Raw genomic sequence first — 26,961 nt, forward strand, 5'->3', positions numbered from 1 at the left:
CACATGGATATATTTGTATTCCCAAGAGTAGAAATTGATCTCTACTCCGATTTCAGGACCAGAAGGTTTCTAATTTATTGGATAGACCAGTGGTTCTCAAACTTTTGTTTTCAGTATCTTTATCCTATTAAAAATTATTGAGGATTTTTCCAAAGCATTTTTGTTTATCTGGGTTATATTTATAGATATTTACCATATTGGAAATAAAAACTATTTTTGAATTTGTAGGCCCTCTAAAAGGGTTTCAGAGATCCCCAGGATTCTCTAGACCATACTTTGAGAACCACTGGGATAGACCTTCAACAGAGGATTTCTTAGAAAACCTGAATGAGAATGCCTAGAATGAAGTGAAGGGATGGGTGGTGAACTGTATTAGTGGAAAGAATACCCAGATCAGTGAAACTGATGATCTTTTATGGTGTTAGGATAATGATGATGGTAATTAGGATACACATTCCTTGTCTTCATATAGCTTGCACTCTAATTAGAGAGAAGAGATTTTTACATATCAATTAAAGGGCAATATATTTAGAGCAAGGATATTTTTAAGTGTTTAAGCAGAAATCGGGATCAGCTGGAGAAGTTAGGGATGATGGGGAGGGACTGGGACTTTACTGGTTCGTTGAAGGGTGTTTTGGAGTTGGTTCCCCCACAGCACTTAGGCCAGAGCTAGATTTCCCATAGGCCCTCATTATGAATTGGATAGATGGATGGATGGGTGAATGAATGAATAAAATAGTTTTTGCCTAGACTATGTGAATAGACCCATTTTAGTCCTAGGCTATGTTGTTATAAAGCCCCATAGTGAAATATTAGTATCTGGGTTGTTCTAGTTGGGCTCTGCATATTCTGGTTTGTCTCAAAGTGACACTGAAAGATTTGGTCTGGAATTTTTCCTCTGATTATATTTTCCTTTTGAAAAATATTTCTAAGGTTATTTTTTTCTTTTGGTATATAATTCTTGTTAATATTCAGTTTCAAATTCTCTCTCTCCCCTCTTTGAGTAGACAAGAAATATGATACCCATTATGCATGTGAAACCATGCAAAACATAGCCTGTATTTTCTTTCCTGAATGGGGAAACTGTTTCAGTAAGGGAAAGTTTAGTAAAGTTAATTTTAAAACAGTTCCCTGAAGCCCTGTTTACCTTCTCCAATTTGGAACTGTTCCTTGACTTCGAATCAGCAGAGCAAAGTTTGTAAGAAACAGTGTTTTGTTCTTCATCAGAGCAATAAAATCATTATTTTTAGGCGTGTGTGGTTATGGCAAACAACAGTGCTTTTGAGTTGATTCAGCTGCTCTCTCTAAGTAAGTAGAAAGAACAAGGCCTGGGAGTCACAAGTCCTGGGTCCCACATTTGGCTCTGTGACCCCAGTTGGATTTAAATGAGGCAGAGTTGCACAAACTCATCAGCCCCATTCTCTCTCTTCCAGAGGTTTGGAATCCAGTGGCAATATAGAAGTCATGATGTCAGCTCCTTTGAAGCTGGATCATACTATACCATTCATCCTATCCGATCTCTTAAATTTCAGAGAGTACTAGAATGTTTAGACTGGAGAAAACAGTATTTTTGTATTTGTATTGTAGTATTTATTATTGTATTTTTCTTATATCTGGGCAACTTGTAGTTTTCTTATTGTATTGCTGTACTATTATAGTTTTCTTATATCCGGGCATAATTGTAGTTTTCTTGTATCTGGGCAACTCTTAGGCTTGCCCTGAAGGCAGAATTAACAACAAGGGCAGAAGTTATGGGGAGATCCAGTAGTGGATCTAGGTACTTCATTTTTAATTGAGTTTCTCATCATTGTTGTAGGTGTGTAGTCATGTCTAACTTTATGTGACTCCATGGACAAGTCCACTGGATTTTCTTGTCAAAAAATCCTGGAATCATTTGTCATTTCCTTCACCTGTATGCCCCCATATTACAGATGAGGAAATTGAGTCAAACAGGTTGAAGTGACTTGCCCAGGGTCACACACCTAGTAAGCATCTTAGGTCTTTCCGACTTTATGGTGCGACCATAAATATTATGGACCACCATATGGTGGTCCGACTTTAATAGCTTTATGGCTATTCATCATTATATGGACTTAAGCAGGTGCTAGATGATGCCTTTCAGGGAGACTTTCTACACACATAGGATGTTTATCTAGATCGAGTCTTTGGAGGCACAGATTTCAACTTGCTGGGAGGTAAAAATATAATAATGAGATTTGTCCAAAATTGGAACAAGCCACCTTAAAAAATGATGAGTTTGCTCATTCTTCACTTTTATCAGGATGTTGAAGAATGGGATTCCTATTCAGGGTTGGAGCTAACTTAAATGCTCTCTGGGGTACCTTATAACTTTATTTATTTTTTTGGTTTTTGACATCTGTGTTTATTGTGTGGATGAACAAATGTTCATATCCTGATCTGGAAAAATTCCTCTGTGTGTGTGTGTATCAATAATAAAATTTTCAGAATACATGCAAAGATAGTTTTCGACATTCACCCTCCCAAAATCTTGTGTTCCAAGTTTGATTCCCTCTCTTTCCCACCTCCCTCCCTTAGACAACAAGCAATTCAATATTTGCAACTCCTTTTCTATAACTAATAAGGTCCTTTCCAAAACAGATTTTGAGGGTACTATCATATATCAGTATCCATTCCTTCCACCTGCAATTTTCTTACTAAGCTTGAACCCTTTAATTAGTATTTCTAGTTATCTTCTTTTAGCTCCCAGAAGTGGGTTTCCTGCCCTGAAGATGCTGCCCCAAGGAAAGGTTTCATATCTTGGAAAGTATCAGGTTAAACCAAATGCCTTTTAGAATCTAAAGATACCCATATCACCCCCACATTGGAAACCTGATCATAACTACTCAGGTGGTTGGTGGGGACTGTGGGGGGGCAGATGAGGTACCGGATCATTCACTTCATGAATATGTAATTGGCCACCTGTGGGAGAAGGTTTTGTTTCCTGTCTACCAGGTTCCTGGGCATCATGGACACCACAGATAGTCCATGATTCAGATCCAGATTCAGTAATTTTATAATCATTTATCAAAGACAGTAGTACAGGATTTCAACAACTTTCTGGACCATTTAAATAACTTTTTAACAGGATTTACTGCATCCATTCTCAACCCTCCCAGTCTTTCATATATAATAGCCTTTTAAAAACAAGCTGTTCAAAAATCTTCAGTGATTCCTTTTGCCTTTTGAATAAAGTTTAGATTTTCTTACCTGGCACTCAGAAAGTCGGTATGGTTTAGTAAATAGAATACTGGTCTTAGGGTCTGGAAAACAGTACATAAAACTAAGTGAAAAGTGGGGGGTGAGGGGGTGCGGATCAGGGGAGGAAGGTGGGGGGATAAGAATTAACCAAGAAGAGCAGCTGATGGAAAATGAAACATTTACCTGGAAAAGTTAGCAAAGAGTTTATTGCTCCATTGCTTCACTCTGTAGCTCTCCAGAGGAGAAGGGCAACTGAGGATGCTGAGGTATTGAGAATTGAAGGTGGATCAGTCTCTATGTGAGGATGAAATTTCAGGTGATGAACATGTCCTGTGGGAGATATATTTGTAGAAGGAAACAAAACAGAGCAGCTGGAAGAAAATGAAGAGTTATATGTCATATTATTACATGTAATATGATTATGCATATTATTGGGTATTGTAATTATATTTGCATGTTTTATCTCCTTTGTAGAGGTTAATTTTATGAAAGTGAAGGATGTGTTTTACTTAACTATGTCTAGAGCACCTAGCATTGTGCCTGGTACATAGCAAGTGTCTAATGCTTTATCTTCTGCAAAGTCCATCATAAAGCACACAGTAGATATACATACATACATACATACATACATATACATATGTATATATTTTGTTGTTGTTGTGGCAATTGAGTTACTTGCCCAGGGTCACACAGCTAAGAAGTGTTAAGTGTCTGAGGTCAGATTTGACTTCGGGTCCTCATGACTTCAGGACTGATGCTCTACCCATTGTGCACAGTAGATATATAATAAATGGTTATGCTCAATAAGTCACTGATACAACAATTCACAAGCATGTCAGATACTGTGCTGGGTGCAGCAAAGATGTCTATGTCATTGTCACCAAGTTCATGGAGCTTACTGTTTCATAACAATAATAAGATCCAAACACAGAGTATTCTACTTGGTGATGTAGTTTCTAGTATACTAGGTTTTGAGCTGGAGAGATATCAGAGCCATCTAGACCAATCCCATCATTGTGCAGATGAGGACTCTAAGAGGAGTTTGGTAACTCTGCCATGGTCACACAGCTAGAATTGGAGCACAAATCCAGAACTCCATGCACCAGAGCACCATGCCTCATCAGTGCTGAAGGTACATTATAAGTGCTTTTTGGAGATAAAAGGAAGGAATGACTTTTTTTGTCTTTTAATGTTTTAAAATTTTCATCAAGTATTTTCCAGTTACATGTACAAAAGTTTTTTTTAAATTTTTAAAATTTTGAATTCCAACTTCTCTCCCTCCATCCTGCCCCTTTCCCTACCCCTTGAGAAGACAAGTAACATGATTATACATGGGGAGTTACAAAAAATTTCCACATTAGCTCTGTTGTGAGGAAAAACACAAAAGTTTTTTGAAAGTATGCTTCAAACTGCACTCAGAATTCATTTCTTTCAGGAGGTGGGATGACATATTTCATCACAAGTCCTTTGGAATGGCCTTGGATCATTGTCTTGAGCAGAGTAGCTATCTTTCACAGTTGATTATTATTCAATATTGTTGTTATTATATACAATGTTCTCTTGGTTCTGCTCACTTCACTTTGTATCAGTTCATACAGATTTTCCCAGGTGTTTCTGAAACCACCCTGCACATAACTATTTTTGAATAAAGGAATTGGGCCTTATTAGTCTTAAACTAAATCAACAGAGTAACTCACATTTCTTTAATCCATTTAGGGTTTGGAGACATATCCTCACAATATCCTTTCAAGGTAAAGAATGCAAGTATTATTAGCCCCATTCTACAGATGATGAAACTATGTTCCACAGAGAGAGGCAGGATTCAAATTCAGGTGTCTTGAGTTCTGTCCTTTCCTTATATCACACTGACAGCCTAAGGTTAGGTAGGATTTCATTAAGCAGAGAAGAGGAAAGGGGAAGGAGAGAAAGTATTCTTTGCTTTCCTTTCTGCATTTGGAATTCATCCCTGTTGTTTCCTTTCAAGTCTACCTCCAATGCCATCTCCTCCAGAAAACATGTCCTGATTTCTCCAGTCTTCCATTCACTTTGTTTTACCTCTGGGAATATTAATTTCTTATTCTTAGCAATAATGGCAGCTCTTCTGTGAGGTCACACACATCTGAGCTATGGATTTCTTTTGTTGTTGAGACCAGTACAGTGCACATAGTAGATGCTTAATAATTGTTTATTGGATTGTGGTGAATGCTCATTTTCAGCACCCATTCTTCTGCTTGTTCTGAGTTGCATAGGGAAGGGGATCAGATTTGCCAGCTCTGCCTTGTTCTCTGGATATTTATCCAACTTGCTCTGTTTCCCCTGAGTGCCAGCCAGCTGGATCTTTATGCTAATGTCTTACTCAGAGATAAGTGTCTCTCAGCCTGTTGAATCCCTCTGTTCTCAGAAAACATGTTGACAAGTTACACATAGATAGGGACTGTTAAGTGATCTCAGTTCCCAATGGGACAATGGTATTGAGAGTTTTCCACAAAGCAAAAAAATCATAGGATTTGGAGCTGATGATAACTAAAGATACTGTCTGGTCTAACCCTTTCATTTTATAGTTAAGCAAACTGAGACCCTTGAGGTGAATTGACTTATTTAGGTAATCCAGGCAGTAAATAGCAAAGTGGTTAAATATTTTCTGCTGGTTCTTTTGCCATCAAATCTGGTTGATTTCTCCATTCTTTGGATTGGATGATATGATCAATATTTCTGGAATAGATATTATAATTTTGTTTCAAAATTAAAAACATTTTAAAAATTGACATTTTCTCACTCTGACTTCTACCCCTTTGAAAAAGAAAAACCAACTCCTTATGATATTTTGCATAAAGAAGAAAAACAAATTTCCAAATAGAAATTAAGCATTTATTATGCCTGCCACTGTGCTAAGTACTGGAGATATGAAAACAAGATAGTCTATAACAGAGCATACATTCTAACAGGAGAGGACAGAACATGAAGGGGAATTGGAAATGGGTTGGGGAGGGGAAGGTTGTGTAAGCTTCAGGATAGTATCATACTTAGTTGTACAAGGCTGCCATGGAAAGTGAGCTGGAATAAGGTAGAAAGCAGAATAGTTTCTGGGACTCCCCAAGATATGGCAGGGTCTAACCTGTCACTAAATGGGCCTCTTGGTGGAGGCAGCAGGGACGAATCGGTCATTGTGCAGGCCTCTGGGTAATTAACTATTGGCCATACCCAAAATGCATGTGCAATTCTTCATCTTGAATCCATCATTTCTCTTAGGAGTTGGGTAGCATGCTTCATTATCCATCCTCTGTAATCATGGCTGGTTGATTATTACATTGATCAGAATTCTGAATTTCTGAAGTCTTTCAAAGTTGCCTTTATAATGTTATTGTCATTGTTTTTTCCAGATCTGCTCATTTCACTTTGCATTGGTTCATACAAGCCTTCTTCCCAAGTTTCTCCCTTTTGTCATTTATGAGCAAATACCCTTATTGGATTCCCCTCTCTAGTTCAGGTTCCCAAAGCTGCCAAAGTAATCTTCCTCAAGCACAGATGTGATCTTGTCATTTTAAAAAATTGTCAGTGAGCCCCCCTTCTCTTGAAGGTAGAATACAAATTCTTTAGCCTAAAACTCGGGCCTTCCACATTCTGGTTCTGACCTACTTTTCAATTTCATGTTATTTCTCTCCTTGTTCTGGCCAAACTAGGGAATGATCTGTTTCCCAAATGTGACATACCACCTTTTCTCCCTTGTCTCCCATGCCAGTGTTGGACATTCATACAAGCTTTCTCTTCCCCAGTCCCTTTATTTTTGCTTTTTCGGACTCTCCTTTTTTCTTAAAGGTTCAGCTTTGCTCCTTCTTGCTCTTGGAAGCTTTCCTGGATTTCCCAGCTGTTAGTGCTTTCTCAGGCCTGAAACATTTCTAGAGCACTCACTCTTATCTCTCTTGTCCTCTTCACCCTCCACCTTGTACTGTATTTCTATAAAACATTACACAAGATTTCTCTACTAGAATATAAACTTCTTGAGGGCAGAGACTTTCATTTTTGTCTTTGTATTTCTGGTGCCTTGAATAGCTTATTGTATATCAGAGGTGTCTGATAAATATTTGTTGAATTACTTAATCCATTTGCCCGTTTCATCCTTACTCTCTTTGGGTCGAAGTTATTCCTTCCTAAGTAAGAGCTCCACCTCTCAAAACTAATTTGATAAGTATAGCATTGAAACTATAAATTTTAAAAAAGGAAAGACTATCGTAATGTCACTGGGAGCAGTGCAAAAATTCTCTAATGTTATCAAACCTTCCCTTTTCCTTTATTCATTTCTGGACCAAATTGTTATTCATATATTATATCATCAGTGTTTATCTAAGACTTTTGTATTGATGAACCAGTTCTGTGGGCCATCTAACTACATAAAGTAGTGTGGATTATAAGTATTCTTCATCCATTTGATTTTCCCTATGTGGATAGTTAAGCGAAAATTTTCCATTCTCCTCAAAGCCAAAGATTTCTTAAAGACTGATGTTTTCGTATTCCTTTTGAAGAAAGGATTACTCTTTGAAGTGGGAGCATGTTTGAAGATTTAGAGCTGGAAGGGAACTCAGTGATGATCTGGTCCAAATCCTTTCTTTAAGGAGATACTTGAAATCCAGAGGCATGAAGTGTAACTAACATTTGTAGATAAAACTCTGGCAGTAGTAGTAGAGCAGCTAGGTAACAGTGCATAGAGTGTTGAGCTTGAAGTCAGGAAGACTCATCTTCATGGGTTCAAATCCAGCTTCAGACCCTTATAACTGGGCAAATCACTAAACTATGTTTGCCTCAGTTTTCTCATCTATAAAATGAATTGGAGAAGGCAACGGACCCTGTATTTTTACCAAGACTGCCCCCAGTGAGGTCACAAAGAGTCAGGCATGACTAAAATAATTGAACACCAATATTAATGGATAGTAAATAACATCTGCTATGTAGTAAATGCTAGATAATAGCTGAGACGAACCAAGGGTCTCCTGACTCTATGTACTCTGCTGCATCTGTTCCCACCATAGAAGAACTTGTCTCAAACAGGAATCATCATTCCTGAGATATATTTCTAGTCACTCACATCCCCCAAAACAAGATCACTGTAAATATGAGAATGTCTCACTTGTTGTATCAGTCAGGTTTGGAAGAATGCTTAAATATCACTTCACAGATGGAGAAACTGAGGCACCAACAGGGGTAGTGACTTCACTCAGGTCACGTAGTAAATTAGTGACAAAATGAGGATTCAGCTAAGACTTTCAGATCCCAGGCTTGGCTCTAGTTATGTCTTCATTCCTTCTTTTTTAGCTTTAGAATTTAGCTTTAGAATTTTAGCTTTAGAATTTAGTTAAATTCTTCCATGCAGGAGCTGAATAATATATTACTTTGCTAAGGATTTATTTACCACACAGTGACTTCTCTAAACCTCAACTGGCCATCTGCCCCTCCTCTATGAACTCTTTGTCCTCTGCCTCTGCCCCTTACCCCTCGCCCCCTTTCCCACCCAGGGTTTTCTTGCATGAATCTGTGAATGCCAGACCCAGAATAGCACTCCCAGTGACCAAAGCAAACTTTTCTTTGCCTAAAAATGACATTGCTAAAATTGGCCCAGGAGCTGTTGATGAGTTATTTGCTGGATTCAATTTCAAGAGCTGGGTAATTGCCAGCAAGGCTCTAAGAGGGAATTCAGAGGTTCGGTCTGGGCAGATTTGGAAGGAAACATTCTGCCATTCAAGCTTGTTTCTCTGATCTGGAGCAAATGTGAGGACCCTCTCTCCCTTCTGATCTGAGCTGTTCCTTCCCCAGGTAAAATTCCTGTTTTGTTGTCCCTCCCCTTCAGGTTCTGACCCAAAGTGGTGGGATGTTTTTAATTGTAGGAATTTCAGGCAGATAGGAAGTCAAGTGGGGGGAGATGTTTGGTAGAAGAAAGGACCAAAAGGAGAGACATTTAGAAACTCATAATGTAGTTGCTGGTACTGCTTTTTAAATGGCTATATGACCATGGACAAGTCATTTCCTCAGAAAAAGATTTGGACTAAATGATCTCCAAGGTCCTTTCTAGTTCTGAACTCTATATCTGACCCTCATTTCACAATTTGTAAGCTGTTACCTTCTCCCCTATTTGCATCTTACAGAGGCAATATTTCTTCTCTTCTCCTCATGGTATCTCTTCATAATTCCCAGGACTCTTGTAAGGAAAACAACTATAGACCTTATAAAGTGTTGTAGGAAAAGAACCCCTGGAAAAGTCACTTTGTCTGAGCCTCAGCTTTATGAAAAGAATCATTTTTTCAATCCCTAAGGGTCCTGGAAAGTTAACTATTAGACATTTGTGAATTGTTTTCAAATTTTTTCTGGGTCTATGAGAAGTCAGTGCAAGGATTTTTAAACTTTGAACTCTCTTTACATTCTTGAAACTTATTGAAGACCCCATCTCTAAGAAATTGTATGTATGCGACTTACCTCTATTGACATTTATTGTATCAGAAATTAAAATGTCTTAGTATTATAAAAATAACCTCAGGAACTCCCTGAAAGGGTCTCACTTTGAGAATTTCTCCTTCAATGCAAGGAGCCCTGAATCAGGGGAGAGACATGCCATGGGATCTTGAGCAAGTAATTTTTATTCTATCATCCCTTTCCTTTCTGTAAAATGGGTATAATGATGATGTTAGCCTTGTTGAACAATTGGAATAATCAAAGAAGGATACAAAAGGAAGCTTTAAAAGATTTTGTAAACTTTTAAAGTGTCATAAACTGACATTAAGCTATAAGATACTAGTGATACAAAGACAAAAATGAAATAGTCCCTGCCTTCCAGAAGCTTACACTTCTAGGGGGAATAATAGCTAGCATTTATATATGGTACTATATAAATATTACCTTATTTGATTCTCACAACAATCCTGGAAGATGGGTATTTTTTATTATCCCCATTTTACAGTTGAGGAAACTGAGGCAGACAGATGAAATGACTTGTCCAGGGTTACACAATTAGTTAACGTCTGAGTCTGGATTTGAATTTGGGTCTCCCCAACTCCTGGTCCAGTGTTCTGTGTCCTGTGGTGCCCCTGCCAAATAACAAGTTAACCTGAGATAAGCAAATTGATATCTGGAGAATGGGTAGTCATTGAATCCTACCCTAAATCAGAGCTTCTTAAATTTTTCCCACTCACGATCCCTTTTTATCCTGTTATCTGACCCCATTGCAAATCTTAGTCAAGGCGCTTCTGGTAGCACTCATGTATGCGCTTTGCAAAGTGAACATGTTGTGTGTTCAAAACGAAGGCTGTAGGAAAGTTGCCCAATGCAACACGGAGAAGTGTTGCCAGAAACACCTCGGATTCATTGAATTAATTTTTGATCATTGCATTCAGAAAACTTTTATTATTGCTGCCAAATTTTCCATGATCCCCAAATTCAGTTACATAGCCCACAGTTTAAGAAGCTTTGCCTTAAGTCATTGGAGCTAGAAGGGACTTTGTAAGTTATTTAATCCAGTCCATTTATTTCATACAGCATAAAACTAATGATCGTTCATATGTTCGGTGATGTGTCTACTTGCATTTTAACTATAAACTGAATTGCAAAATGTAGTGATCAGTAAACAATAAAATTACTTGTAAATGGTAAATTAACTGATAAATATGAAGTTTTTCATAAATGTTATTTTCATAAGTCATAAGCTCTTTGAGGACAGTAACTTGTCTTAATCCTATTTTCTTCAGTGTCTGGCTCATAGTAGCTACTTAATAGATATGTTTTAAATTGATTTTATTTTCAAATTCTCTTGTCCCTTAAGTCTGCCTTTTTCTAGGAGGTGGCACAAGTCATTGTCAGGTGCTTAGTCTGGCATATAGTAAGTGCTTTATAAATTTAATCGACTGACACTCCCTTCCCCCAGAACAAACAGAAATCTTGTAGCACATATGCATAATCGGGTAGAAGTATCCACACTGGCCATATTTAAAAATATGTTTTATTATGTACCTTGAGTCCATGCTTCCTCTTTCAGGTGGTAGTTTGCAATCATCATTAATTCCCTAGAATCATGGCATTTTTCAGAATTCTTAAGTCTTTAACAAATTTTTTTTCAGCATTATTATATAAATTTTTTTGGTTCTAATTCTGCTCACTTCATTTTGCATCAGTTCATATAAATCTTTCCAATGTTCTTTGAAACTGTTTCTATTGTCATTTGTTATGGTGCTACTGAATTGAGTTTAAAAGTCACAGAAAAAAGCCTGTCCCTTCCAGAAAGTAACATTTGATTTCAACAGTTTTTTCACTTGCTTACACTTATTAACTGCCTACAGTGTACAAGGCATCCTGCTTTGTGATGAGGAGACTTGCGTAATATTGGCTCTGCCCTCTGGAAACTTGTAGCCGTCCAGTGGGCGTATGTATTGTAGTTTGTCCTTCCTTTTTGAAAACCACCATGACATCAGTGAAGGTGCCATGACATGCAAGTGAATTGGATTTAAGTGAGGGTGGGCTGGGATGTCTGTAATGGTTCCTGGCCTGCCTACTTGTAAAGGTGGGAGCCACCCATAGTTTGAAAATCTTAAATCTGAATGTGAAAAAGTTTTGTAATTTATGAAAATCAGGCTAACTCAATGGATGGCTTGAATCCATCCTGAAATGAATTCAAACCTGAAATATCTGGGTTCTAGCTGCATGCTTACAGGGTTTGTGATACTGCATTATTAGTAGGGGTAATTTCCTATCTGGCGAGTTCTCTTTTATCAGCGAAATCAGAGTTCCAGAGCCTGTCTTTTGTAACTCATGAAACTCATGTAAAGTATTATACCATCCTGGGAAATGGGAAGGGCCTGGTCTGAGGTCATCTTGGGTACCTAGTGCCTGAGTAATAATATCTTTTATTGCATTCTGACCTAGGAAACTTTCTGGTGCTTTTCCGCCCATTCCAAGAATTTTGCGCTCTGTAGTCAGAGAAAGGATATCTTCTTCCTTTTCTCTCTTATCTCATAACCTTATGATAGACCCAGGAAGTGTCATAGAAATCACAGATATTGTCACTCTAAAGACTCATGATATCCATGCTTTTTGAAATGTGGAGAAGCTTTTGAATTGTAGAAACCTAGGAGAAGAAAGGAAAGCCATGGAAATAGGGTGAGGTGTTCCATGTCATCCTCATTATCATTCTTCTTCAGATTGGTGATTTCCCCAAAATGATTCCTGTAAATCTACAAAAGTTGAGCTATATACCCAGGACTTTCTTCAACCAAAACAGAGGTTTTTCTATAGATATATATATATATATATAAAGAAAGAGATGAAGAATAATAATAACCAGTGAAAAACATAAGCAAGCTAAGGTGACATGGTAGATAGAATTCTGTACCTGCAGTCAGGAGAACCCTGAAGTTCAGATCTTCCCTCAGACATTTAACTGAACAAGTCTGTAAAGTATTGATAATTGATATCTTTCCTATCACTGTCAGGAATAACTGCGTACAACCTAGGGCTTCATAAGACTTCACTTCACCATTGTAGAGGAGACCCTTACTAGCCATATGTGACTCTAGGCAAATTACTATCTCAGATACAGTTATCTCACCTTTAAAAAAAGGAAAAATAATAGCATTTACCTCTGAGGATTATAAGGATCTGATGAGATAATTGTAAAGTGCTTGACACATAGTAAGGGCTTTGTAAATGTTAGTTACAAAGCCAACTTTGTAGAAGTTAGATTATATAGAAAGAGCTTTAAAGCACTTTATAAATGCTAGGTGTAATTAAAAATATATAACATGATTTTTAGCATGAATTTTAAGGCTTGCAAAGTAATTTACATAAATTATTTCATTTGATTATTATGACATCCCTATGAGATTATACCCCTTTTATAAATGAAATAAAGAAATGTAGCTCAAAGAGATTAGTTAAATGAATTAGTGCTTTGGTCACAGTAACTAAGTGATGGAGGTATTTGTAAACCCAGAGCTTCAGGCAGCTGAATGAGGTTCAAGAGGAAATAACTTGAAGGTCATTCAGTGAGTTATTGGCAGAGCTCCATATAATGCCTTCTAATTGAGCAAGTTATGTTTTGTCTGTCCGGATACAGCTATTCATTTTGAGGGTGATCATCCAGTTGGTCTGGCAGAGGGTACCTACTCTCCCCTTTAAGGTACACCCACTGACTCTCCCTGCCATCCTTATAAGAGTATTTGGGACTCGGCTAGAAGGATTACTGCTTCTCCCATCGTCTCCCTCCCAGGGCTGTCAGCCAGCCCCAGCTCCTGCTGGTGTGCTTTGGCAAGTGAATTCTGAGCAGAGGAGGTGAGTTCGGACACCTCTCATAATGGAGAACTCACTCTTCTTTATTCCTCTTAACAATAAGAATTGCCCACGAAGCAATGGATTTATAATCCTAGTCCTTTGCATGCTTTTTTCAACACCTATTCTTATTCTCTCTCTATGTCTCTATCTCTGTTTCTGTCTCTCCCTCTCTGTCTGTCTCTTTCTGCTTTTCTCTGCCTGCATCTCTCTCTCTCTCTCTCTCTCTCTCTCTCTCCCTTTCTTCCCTCTTTCTTTTTTCTCTGCTCTCTCTTTTGTTGCAACCAAAACTCTCAACAGATACTAATAAACAAGGGAGCAAACCCAAATATGGAGTAGATTTCCATATAAAATCCTAAAATTTAAACTATTTATATTCTAAGTTTTTAAATGGCAATATAATATCCATCTGTAAAATAGGGATCATAACAGCAACTTCTTCCCTTTGTAAGATTCAAATGAGATATTTACAAAGCTCTTAGTGCCTAACCCTAGTTTTGCCAATGATAGTTTTTTTTATTATTATAATAGAAATTTTTAACAAAAAGAAATAGTACATTTGTTCTGTCCCATTGAGTCTCTCTTTGTACTTATAAAAATTCACAACCTCCACTGGCATCTCCTCTGAGTTTCAAAGGGAATCTTTAATTGGAAGTCTTTTGGTTCAGCCTCATTGAGGAAGATACTTAGCTTAGAAAGGGGAAGCCCAAGATTATACAGGTGGGTTCCAATGACATGTGTAAAACAACTCTCAAATAAGTAGGGAGTGTTCCACCCACTGCCTTTTGACAATGCAGAAACTGACCTCCAGAAAGGTAATGACTTCTAGTCATGAAGTAAGGGAATGAGCAAACCAGAGCTAAAATCTCTTATGCAGTTGGCTCTCAGCCTGGTGCTGTGGTTGCCTCCTATAATTACCCAAACTATCCTCCCCCTCCACGGTGTTCAGTCTACCTGTTCTCATCATCAAGTCCTGTCTGCTTCTTTTGTGCCAATCAATCATGGCCAAGCCAGTTTCTTCCTCGGGCCTCAGTTTCCCTATCTGGAGATTAAAAGGATTTGACTTTTCTCCACCTCTAATCTGTTTAAAATTTTTAAGGCCTCTTTGACATATTTTCCCCTGATAAGTCTCTAACTCTGAATTGTTGCTGATTGTTTTGATTTCTGAAATCTTCCTTTCCCTCCTCCCTTCTTCCTTTTTTCCCTTCCTCCCTCCCTCTCTTCCTCCTTGTCTCCCTCTCTCTCTTTTTCCTCCCTCCTTTCCTCCCTCCCTTCCTTCATCCCTTCCTTCCTTCCTCACTCCCTCTGTTCCTCCCTTCCATTTTCTCTTCCTCCTCCCTTTCCAACTCAATTTCTTCTGATTAAATGATCCTTTTGAGCTCTGAGCCCAAAATTTTGATGGGTTATAACAATAGCCTGAACCAAATACATTTAATAGAGACAAATGTAAAATGTTACAATTGGGTTAAAAAAATTCACCTTCAGATGTACAAGATGAGGGATGTAAAGCAATTTTAATGTTATACAAAGTGAACATTAGTTAGTTTGTAAAAGATCTTGGGGGTCTTGGTGTATCATAAACTCAGTTTGAGTGAATATTGTGAGATTACAGCCATCCTTCATTAAAGATGAAAGATGAAAAGAATCCTAGTATCCAGAAATAAGTAGCGAATGGCTTTTCTTTGGCTCTGATCACATCTAGAATATTTGATTCTATTCTGAGCAACTCATTTTAAGATAAATATCAAATATGACTATAACTTATACAAATCTTTTTGGGTCTGCATAGTATTGATCTTGTTTGATCCTCATGTGTGGTAGGTGTTATTATTATCCCCATTTTACAGATGAGGCAACATAAACAAGCTTTAGACCAGTAATATCAAACTCAAATACAAACAAGGGCCACCAATATGTACATATGGATCCTTGTGGACCATATATTGACTTAGTTTTTTTTTTTTAATGGAATGTTATTTTTATTTTTCTTAAGTATTTTCCAATCCAATTAGGATAGTCCTGGGCAGTGCCGTGATTTTTGACACCTCACGCCCTATAGTGTCTGGAGGAATTCAGCTAAGATGGTGAAAGCCTTTGACCTACCACATAGCTTTGTGGCCATGCCTATCTGCTGTTTGGACTTTACTTGTTACTTTATTAGTAAATTAGTAAAGTGAGATAATAATGTATCTCAATGTATTTGTGTATGCATGTGTACGTACATAAACAGAGACATATGTATACATATAAATATGTATATATAGCTGTGATATGTGTGTGTATGTGAGAGAAAGAAAAAGGGGGGGAAATGGGGAGAGAGGGAGAAAAAGAGGGTGGGAGGGAGGAAAAAGAGGGAAGGAAGGAGGGAGGGAAAAATCACTTCTGTATCTTTGCCAAGAAAAGCTCAATGGGATCATGGAGAGTCAGACACCACTACAACAACAACATTGTACTCATAACTAACACACACACACACAGAAAGTCATTGGGGAAACCAAATGAGATGGTACATGTTAAGCGTTTTATAAACCTAAAAGGTACCCTATAAATGAGAGTAGTTGGAAAGGATCAAGGAGAATCAGCATGCTGTTGATGAGCTTTCCAACTCACAAATTCCACCAGGTATCTTTTTGCTTTTGTTTTGAGTAAATGTAGAACATCACTGGTCTAGGGAGTCTGATGAAGGACTGCCTTGTGGAGATAGACACTTTCTGCATATTTTTGACTTTAGAGGGATATCCAGCAGCAGCTATGGGCGGGAGTCAGATTTTTTTTTTTTTTTAAATCAGAAATGTAAAGGACTTTAGAACCTGTCAAGTCCAACCCTTTCATTTTACAGAAGAGAAAACTGAGGCAGAAAGAAGTTAAATGATTCTCCTTGCCTGGGTCATCCAGCCAGTATGTGTCAGGAGTGAGACTTGTACTGAGGTCTTCCTGAATCCAGTGTCTGTTCTATATCCACCACTCCATCCTGCTCTTTAAAAAATTGGCCAAGCTTATCAAAACTAATTATTTCTCCTCGGCAGATATGCTGACAAAATAATAGATGGCATGTTGCCCCTCTTGGTTCTGTCTTTGCAGCCTAACTTTTCAGCATGTAGATGAAGAGTGTTTACACATTAATCATATTAATTAATAACTGTTGCCTTTGGAAAAGCAGGTTGTTCATTTTGGGGATGGGATTACATTCCTTTTATTTTTTCTCTTTTCCCTCTGAAAATCTCTCTGAGGGGAATGAGTGGCTGCCAGAATCCTGCAGTGTGACCAGGACAAATGACATCATTTGAACGTCCCTGGCCCTCACTTCCTCCCTCCCACAGGCCGGAGATGAGAAGGGGCTTGGGATTGGGCCCAGGAAGTAGGGTAGGAAGAAGGTCTGGCATTCTCCACAGCATAAAATTAGAGCATTTGGAGTAAGAAGGGGCCTGAGAAGCCATTCTGGTCTAAAACCTCTATTTTGTAGAGGAAGGATCTGAATCTGGGAGGAATAGGAGTGACTTAAAAATAACCATAGTAGCTAGCATTTACATAACACCTGTTATGTGACAGGCACTGTGTTAACTACTTTATAAGTATCTCATTCGAGCCTCATAATAACTTGTGGAAGTAGGACAATTATTATCCAGTTGAGGAAACTGAGGCAGACAGAGGTTGTGACTTGCCCAGAGTCACAGAGCTGGTGAGAATGGATTTGAATTTAGCTCTTCTGATTCCAGATCTGGTGCTCTATGCATTAGGCTACCAGCTGCCCATTTCTCAAAATAAGGCTTTCAGATAAATAAATTAAGATACTGAAGATGACAAAGAGAAATAATGATATTAGACTGCAGTTGCCAAAATGTCATAAAATTAACAAGTTAATGGATTCCAGCTATGAAGATCCTTCCCTACCAGGGACCTGTCCATCTCCTATTTGACCAATTTTAACAAAAAGGATTCAACTCAAAATTGTTTTATTCAGCTGTTTAGTATTTCTCTCCTTGAGAGACCCAAAAGTAACATGATGTTACCCATCTGTTTGTTTCCTAGGTCTGTTAGTGGCATTAAGCTAAGGTTAAGCTGGTTCCTTAGTTATTATCTGCCTCAGTTTCCCCTTCTGTAAAATGGGGATATCATGTAAGATAGGATCAAATCAGATAATAATTGTAAAGCACTTTGCACAATGTCTTGCACATAATAGATACGCTTTTTTTTTTCTTCCTTCCCTAAAACCTATCTTTGCTTACATGGGTTTCCCATTCAGTTTTCAGGGGCTCCCACTGCCTACATTAGCAAGTCTAAACTTCAGCTCAGCCTTGGTTTTAGCTTGGCCTCTGCCTCTTAATAACTGTGTGAGCATGGGCTAGTCACTCAGCACCTTGGGCTTCAGTTTCCTTATCTGTAAAATGAAGGAGTTAGATTATGTAACCTATCAGTGTTCCCTTGCAGCTATAAATCTGTGTTCTTGGTATTCAAGGTTTCCCAAATGTGGCTTCTACCTTTTTTTCTTGTCTTTTCTGAATTTTAGGCAAATGGATCTCCTTGCCCTCCCCTTATGTAAGCCTATTTTCTGGCCCTCATGTTTTCACTAATTCTTCCTGTACAGATTGTAGGATCCTTTTTAATCCCTGTGTCTTTGCTTTTATAGTTTTCTCTGTGCCCAGAATGTCTCTCTCTCTCTTCTGTCTATATCTGCTAAAATGTTAATAGCTCCAACTTCTTGCCATTTCCTTCAGGAAACCTTTCCTGATTTCTCCCACTGCAATTGAAAGTAATGTTTCTTTTCTCTACTCATAGTATTATATTCTCCTTCTCATTGAGCTTGCCACATTTTACCTTGTAGTATAATTCATAGTTAGCTGTGGAAGGTCTTCTCTTTTGTACTCCTTCTCTGTTAGATGAGGAAACTGAGAACTAGAATAGTGAAGGGACAGGTAGTAAACAGCAGAGCCTTTCAACCTGAGCTTTCTCCCTCCATATCCATTACTTGCTTCTATGTCTTAACCCATTACTAGACTGTAAACTGCCTGAGGGTAGGGATTGCATCTGATTCATCTTTGTGCTGTGTATTATAAATATTGGCTTACTTGATAATGTTAAAATCATTCATTTCCTTTCTCCTTTTTCTCTTGCAGCCAATAAAAAGAAGGAGAAGGAGCGACCTGAGATTTCACTTCCTTCTGATTTTGAACACACCATCCATGTTGGCTTTGATGCTGTTACTGGAGAATTCACGGTGAGTCCCAAGGGGGAACCCATAGGGCCCCTTTTCTTCTTTGAACATGTGTAAACCCAGCTCTGTATGCATGTTGAATAATAGCCCCCTTACCCGTGTCTTTCTTTAACTTGTATGCTCAGTTGCTCACGGGGAAGAAGGCTTCAATTTGCTCTACTTAGTTCAGGAGGCAGAACCAGCAATAACTGGTAGAAATTGTAGAGAGGCAAATTTAGATCTTATTTAAACTGGAAGGCTCATTAATTCTTAGGCAGCGGAGAAGTAAATGGATTGCCTTAAGGTCATGAGTTCTTCCATTCTTGGAGATATTAAAATAGGCTCCATGCTGATCTGTGACACTGGTGTTCTAAGGTGGCACTAAACACCCTCTGATTCTGAGGTCCCTCTTCCAAGACAGGGATTCTGTTACTAATATACCTCTTGAGGTGACTCCTTTTTCCTCACTTCCCTCCTACCTCCAAAAAAGAAACAACTGCTAGAGATAAAGGTACAGTTGATCTAGGGAGACATGGAACTGAGAAAAACCATAGACCTTTGGTATTCTGGAAAGAGCTCTGGACTTGGGGTCAAAAGATCTAGACTGGAGTCCCAATTCTACCACTACATAGAATAAGTCACTTTACTTTTCTGTGCTTCAGTTTTCTTGAATATAAAATGGGGAGGATAACAACCTCAATTTGGACTATTTTGAGATTGTCATGTGTAGAGGGCTGTGTAGATAGTGGGGGAATTCTGAAGGTAAGACTCTTCAGCCTAGAGGAAACCTGCTGACAATATCTGGTTGGCTCCCCATTTTCCTTAGTGTTCACACCTTTTCCTGAGAAGTCAGGGAGGGTGTGATTACCTGTGTTCTACTTAAGCAAAGGATACTTACAGTAAGAGGTATTTAAGTAGCCGGGTACTTATAGTTAGCACTTACTCAGTGTGATTATGAGATAAGGGTTCTCTAGTTCCCCCATTATTTGAGGCCCTCTATGAGGGGGTATAAAGATAATGTTTTAAACTCTTTGTCTCATCTGTAAAATGGGGCTAATAATAGCCTGTCTTCCTGAGTTGTTATGAGAATCAAATAAGATAATATTTGTAGAGCATTTATTACACTGGCTGGCACATAGTAGGCGCTATTATTTTTATTTTGTAAACATAAAGTACCACATATATGAGAATCAAGTTGATTCATTAAGTGGAAACTTGGATTTCGAATTAGGAAAATCTGGGTTCAAATTCTATCTCTTACACATTGCTTAGTGACCCTGGCTAATTCACTTTTCCTCTCAGATACTTTCTAAGACTAAACATTTAGGATCAATCAGTAAACATTTATCAAATTCATAATATGTGTTAAGTGCTAGGGTTACCAAAAAAGGCAAAAGAGAATCTCTGCCTTTTTACTTTTTTTAAAATAATAGCTTTTTATTTTCAAAATCATGCAAAGGTAGTTTTCAACATTCACCCTTGCAAAACCTTGTATTCCAAATTCCTTCTCTCCCTTCCTCCCACTCCCTCTCCTAGACAGCAAGTAATCCAATATATGTTAAATATATGCAGTTCTTCTAAACATATTTTCATTTTTATCATCTGAACAAAAAAAGTCTGCTCAAAAAGGAAAAAAAATGAGAAAAAAAAGCAAGCAACAACAACAACAATAGGTGAAAATAATATGTGGTGATCCACATTTAATTCCCATAATCCTCTCTCTGGATGCAGAAGGCTCTCTTCATCACAAGTCTGTTGGCATTGGCCTGAATCACCTCATTGTTGAAAAGGGCCATGTCAACAACAAAATTCATGTGGAAGAACCAAAGGTCAAGAATTTCAAGGGAACTAATGAAAAAAAAAATCAAATGAAGGTGACCTAGCTGTAGCTGATCTAAAATTATATTATAAAGCGGTAGTCACCAAAACCATTTGGTATTGGCTAAGAAATAGACTAATTGATCAGTGGAATAGATTAGATTCACAGGACAAAGTAGTCAATAACTATAGCAATCTAGTGTTTGACAAACCCAAAGATCCCAACTTTTGGGATAAGAATTCACTATTTGACAAAAACTGTGGGAAAATTGGAAATTAGTATGGCAGAAACTAGGCATGGACCCACACTTAACACTGTACACCAAGATAAGATCAAAATAGGTTCATGATTTAGGCATAAAGAATGAGATTATAAATAAATTAGAAGAACATAGGATAGTTTACTTCTCAGACCTGTGGAGGAAGAAGGAATTTGTGACCAAAGAACTAGAGATCATTATTAATCACAAAATAGAAAATTTTGATTATTTCAAGTTAAAAAGCTGCTGTACAAACAAAACCTAATGCAGACAAGATTAGAAGGGAAGCAATAAAATGAGAAAACATTTTTACAAATTAAAGGTTCTGATAAAGGACTCATTTCCAAAATATATAGAGAATTGACTAATTTATAAGAAATCAAGCCATTCTCCAATTGATAAAGGGTCAAAGGATATGAACAATTTTCAGATGATGAAATTGAAACTATTTCTAGCCATATGAAAACATATTCCAAATCATTATTGATCAGAGAAATTCAAATTAAGACAATTCTGACTACACACCTTTCAGACTGGCTAAGGTGACAGGAAAAGATAATGATCAGTGTTGGAGGGGATGTGGGAAAACTGGGATACCTAATACATTGTTGGTGGAATTGTGAAGATCCAACCATTCTGGAGAGCAATTATGCTCAAAAAGTTATCAAACTGTGCATACCCTTTGACCCAGCCATGTTTCTACTGGGATTATATCCCAAAGAGATCTTAAAGGAGGGGAAGGGACCCACATGTGCAAAAAATGTTTGTGGCAGCCCTCTTTGTAGTGACTAGAAACTGGAAATTGAATGGATGTGCATCAATTGCAGAATGGCTGAGTAAATTGTGGTATATGAATGTTATGGAATATTATTGTTTTGTAAGAAACGACCAGCAAGATGAGGCTTGGAGAGACTGAATGAACTGATGCTGAGTGAAATGAGCAGAACCAGGAGATCATTTACACTTCAATAATAGTACTATATGAGAATCAATTCTGATGGATGTGGCTATCTTCAACAATGAGAGGATCCAGTTCAGTTCCAATTGATCAGTGATGAACAGAATCAGCTACACCCAGAGAAAGAACACTGGGAAATGAGTGTGGACTGCTTGCATTTTTGTTTTTCTTTCCAGGTTATTTTTACCTTTCTAAATCTGATTTTTCTTGTGCAACAAGAAGACTGTATAAATATGTATACATGTATTTAAGATATACTTCAACACGTTTAACATATATGAGACTGCCTGCCATCAAAGGGGAGGGGGTGGAGGGAAAAAAGGGAAAAGTTGAAACAGAAGTGTTTACAAGGATCAATCCGATACATATGTTCTGTCCAAAAAAGCTATAACTGATCATCACACAATCTTGTTGCTGTGTACAATGTTTTCTTGGTTCTGTTCATTTCACTCAGCATCATTTCCTATAAGTCTCTCCAGATCTCTCTGAAATCATCCTGTTGGTCGTTTCTTATAGAACAATAATATTCTACTTCGTCCATATACCATAACTTATCTGGTTATTCTCCAATTGACAAGCATCCACCCAGTTTCCAGTAAGGAACTTATCTTCTAAAAGGGGAAGACAACACAAAAAGGGGAGCTAGGAAGGGGATTGAGTGTGCAGGATAGCATGGCTGGAGTGCTTGGGAAATTCTGTGAAGACCCAGAACAAAGCAAGGTAAGGTGGAAGCTGGTTTCTCAGAGTCCAGGATGGGTCCCAGGCAGAGTCCAATTTTCCCGTAGAGAGGAAGTAGAAGTGATGGTGAGAGTGGCAGGGCTTGGCTTGAGAGGTCATGAAAGTGCCGTGAAAAACAAAATGTTAGAGCTTTGAGAGACTTTTGAGCACTGAATGAATATGTAAGAGACTTTAGAAAGGATTTATTATGTGGCAGCTGGGTGGCACAATGGATAGAGTATTAGCCTTGAATTCAAATTTGATCTCAGATACTTGTTAGCTGTGACCCCCAAATGCTTCAAAAAGGAAAGAAATGATTTATTACAGTGTCCTTATTTGATTGCTGTGGAAACTTGAGGATCAGAGAGGGAAAATAATTTTCCTACGATAGCTCAACAAGTTAATAATTAGAACCAGGACTACAAAATAGCTTTCGTGACTTTTCTCTCAAACTGAGCTAAGGTTATTAGCGAACAGAGAAAAATTCAGAGGTATTCCTTCAAGTATTTTTAGGACTGTCATGTAGAAGAAGGCTGATTAGGCTTGCTCTTTCTGGCCTCCAAGGACGGAAATAAGAGCAATGGGCACAAGGTTCCTTGTGGCCAGTTTTGGCTTTGAGCCCAGAGAAAAGCTTTTTTATAAAAGTAAAGCAGGCTTCCTTTTACTGGAAACAAAAGAGTGAGATAGAGAGATGGAGCATTTATTGAGTGCCTACTCTGTGCAGACACGCTGCTTAATAGTGGTTCAATAGACGGGATAACTGCTCAGGGGATTCGGAGATTCCAGAATGCCTGTATCTTTTGTCTTGTGTGATTAGAGGTGAGTCTCAGTTTCTTCCTTTATTACATTTTACTGATGGGGTTTTAGAGCAGGTATTCTTACTTTAGGTAGAGAGGGCTAGGGATAGCTGGGTAGTGTGCAATGGATTAGAGTGCTGGGCTTAGAATCAGGAAGATTCATTTTTTCTGAGTTCAAATTCAGCCTCAGAGATTTACTGGTTATATGACTGTGGATAAATCACTTAATAACTTTGCTTGCCTCCGTTTCCTCATCTGTAAAAGCTGGAGAAGGAAATGGCAAAACGGTTCCAGTGTTTCTTTGCCAAGAAAACCCCAAATGGAGTTATGAAGAATTGGACACTAAAATAATTGGACACTATTAAAATAACAACAGTAACAAAATAGTGTGGATATGTGGGTATGCAGAAATTCTGATTCAGGGATGGTTCCTCCATTAATGAAGTAGAAATGCTTTCAATAACTGAAATTGAAACAGAAAGTGATTTTTGGCTCATCCTCCTGTAACCAGGAATTAAATTTACCAAAACAACAATAGAAATTTAGCTCACATTTTAATAATTCATAGAATACTTTCTTATCAATGATCAGTGGAGATAGGAAAATTATCCTTTTTGACTCTAAGTTCCAGTGATCTTTGCTTTTCCCAGAGTTGCCTTTCATATTGTAGATTAAAGGCAGTAATTAAGTGAGGTCCATTTTATGAATACAAGTAGGGGGGCTGAGACTGGAAAGAAAGATGTGAATTTTATTGATCAGAGAGAGAGTTTGGTGGAGGAGGAACAGTTTTATTGAAGTTGCCTTCAGATATTCCAGGGATGGGAAAAGGACACTTGGCTAGCCAAGGTGTTTGGATCTGAGAACAAAAGAGATAATTGTAAAGTGCTTAATATGGATTCTGGCATATGATAAGTATAATATAAACGTTAGCTATCTTATACAATTGAGGCAGTTGAAACCTGGCAAAGTACAGTGACTTGTCCACGCTAGTAAGTGTCAGACAGAAGAATTGAACTGTATTTTTCTAATTTAAGTCTAATCAATCAGTAAGTATTTATCAAGTTTTTACTATGTATTAAGCATTGTCTAAAAAACTAGTGGTTCAAAGAAAACTAAGGGTGGTTCTTGCCTTCTGGGATCTTACATTCTAACTGGGAAAAGATCCTTCAAATAACCATCAGTGTATTAGCAAATTAAAGATAGTTTTGGAGGAAAACCTGGTGCTGTCCTGGCACAAATTATTCCACTGTGGGACAGTGCTGTTTGTTAGAAAGATTTCCCATATATCAAGCATACATCTTTGCTGCTGGAGACATCCAATTATTATTCCTAGTTCTTTCCTCTTCAGCCAAATCAGTCTAATCCAGCTCCATGTGACAGCCTATAAAATACTTGCAGGTACCAATCTTATATTTTATTATTTTCTCCAGGCTAAGCTTTCAGCATTGTCTTCAGACCCCAGTCTTCTTCACGAAAGGGAAGAGGATGATCCATACTTGAGTCTTGAAATAGTGGTAGCTTTGATGACTGTGACAGACTTTCACTCTTAAAAATAAGGTTTAAAAAAAAACAAAACAAAACATGCTACTGTAATTTATTAATGAATTCCTTCTCTTACTCAATTCCTACTCCTTCTGTAGCAGAAAGGTACAGTTAAAATAAATCAACCAATCCTGCCAACCTCTCTTGCAGGGGATGCCAGAACAATGGGCTCGCTTGTTGCAGACATCCAACATCACCAAATCTGAGCAAAAGAAAAACCCTCAGGCTGTGCTTGACGTATTGGAATTTTATAACTCCAAGAAAACCTCTAACAGCCAAAAGTATATGAGTTTTACAGGTAAGTGTGTGCGCGTGTGCGTGTGCATGTGCATGTACATGTACTAACTCATCATTCTGAACTTTTCCCCATCATTGTCCTAAGAGCTGAATTGAATGGATGTAGGACAAGGATAGGGAGTGGGCCTGTGATTTCAATGCTATGGGGAATTCCCAGTGGATAAAACTCTCTCCACCAGTGGCAGTCTAGAATTTCAAGTCTTTGAGAGTTGCCTGGGGCACCAAGAGGTAGTAAAAACAGCTGCCAATATAAGATGTCATCCAAATTAAATTCATTTTAACCGTAATTTATTTAAGTGCCTATTATGTACAAGGCCGTAGAGATAATAAAGATAAAAATGACATTCCCTACCCTCAGGGATCTTACAGTCTAATGGTGGGAAGTCAGTGTAAATAAGTGAGAGAGATTTTTTCATATCTTCCTTAGAGAAGGGTTCCTAAGCTGGACTGTGACAAGATGTCCAGAGAAGGCTATTAAGAAAAAGGAAACAGTGAACTTGAATGCTTAGAAATGAGTGTTGGCACATGATAGTGACAAGAGTTGTCCAGTGTAAAAACATTGTAAAGTCTGATAAGCCTGGACATGTAGGTTGGAACTTTTTTGTGGTGGAGAATTTTAAATAGTAGGAAAATATACCTATATCTCTACACACATACATACATATATACCCTCACACATATATAATGTACTATATATAACATATATAATATTGTTGTATATGTGATATATAATACAATATATAATGTCACATATATGAATTATATATATATATATATATATATATATATATATATATATATAGCAAACAAATAGAAATAGATTCCTGTTGGCAACAAATTGACTAGAAGATGACAAATTAATAATATCTGTTATAATGTAGTTTTATTTATTTCACTAAGCATTACATTTTAATCTAGTTCTGCTTCACTTAGGAGTTTTACAGACCTTGGAGTTTGTCAGCTCTGCTGGAGAAAACAGAGGAACTCTGAACTTTTAAAACTTTTTTTGCTTCATATAGTTGTAATATAATCATTTTGAGTATTTTGAAGGGTTTTCTTTTTTGACAATTGCATGAAGAGTGGTTTAGAGAAAAGAGAGATTAGAGTCAGGGAAAGACCATTTAAATCGCATTAGATCAGAATTAGAGGTGATGAGGGTCCGACCCATGCTGAATTGAGGAGGAAAATATTTATTTAAAGTGCTTTCTGTAGACCAAGCACTATGCTGTATGCTGGGGATACAAATAGAAAAAGTAAGGTAGTAGTTCCTGTCTTTTAGAAGCTTACGTTATAATTGAAGGAGACAACACCTTTTTTCAATTTTAGGGAGGGTGTAATGGCCCAGAATAGCTAAAAATACAGTAATGGGGTCACTGGCAAAGTCCAAGGATCCTTAAATAACATTAGAAAGTCAGATGCCAGTAATCTGAAAAGTGCAAAGGTAGGATAGGTTTTAAGGCCTGGTATTATAATGCTGGAGAAACTGAGACAAGATAGAGATTAGAGAGTATTTAATAATTTATTTAATGGGAGAGATATACTGGGACCAAATGGATCCATGGTTTGGTCCCAGGGTTGAATGAGACTATCATCTCCAAGAATCCAGCCAACAATGTGAGTTCCCAATGACATATGTATACATGGCTCAGACTCAGGGGGTAGACTGAGGCAGGGGCAGAGTCAGGGTGCTGAGGGCAGAATGGGGGATTCTGACAGGATGGGGTAAGCCACTAGATACGAGGAGAGGCATCTTGATAAGACACTATCTGATATTCTGACAGCTTGGGATGGGGAGAGGCATTCTGATATTCTAAAACATAAGATCTTTTATTCTTATCAAATATTCTGATAAAGAAGGAGGGA

At 37.8% G+C, this 26,961-nt stretch overlaps 1 protein-coding gene across 3 annotated transcripts in view; it reads left to right on the forward strand.

Moving 5' to 3' along the window:
- The window catches only part of PAK1 (p21 (RAC1) activated kinase 1), a 203,297-nt gene that overhangs the window by 119,348 nt on the left and 56,988 nt on the right, over positions 1–26,961 (forward strand). For all 3 annotated transcript variants that reach the window (XM_031961338.1, XM_031961337.1, XM_012545318.3), the window contains exons 3-4: positions 18,633–18,733; positions 24,952–25,099. In XM_031961338.1, coding sequence (XP_031817198.1) covers positions 18,633–18,733; positions 24,952–25,099 — 249 coding nt within the window. The remainder of the gene's footprint in view (positions 1–18,632; positions 18,734–24,951; positions 25,100–26,961) is intronic.

Source organism: Sarcophilus harrisii, chromosome 3, assembly GCF_902635505.1.
Source record: "Sarcophilus harrisii chromosome 3, mSarHar1.11, whole genome shotgun sequence".
In the NCBI taxonomy this organism is placed as follows: Eukaryota; Metazoa; Chordata; class Mammalia; order Dasyuromorphia; family Dasyuridae; genus Sarcophilus; species Sarcophilus harrisii.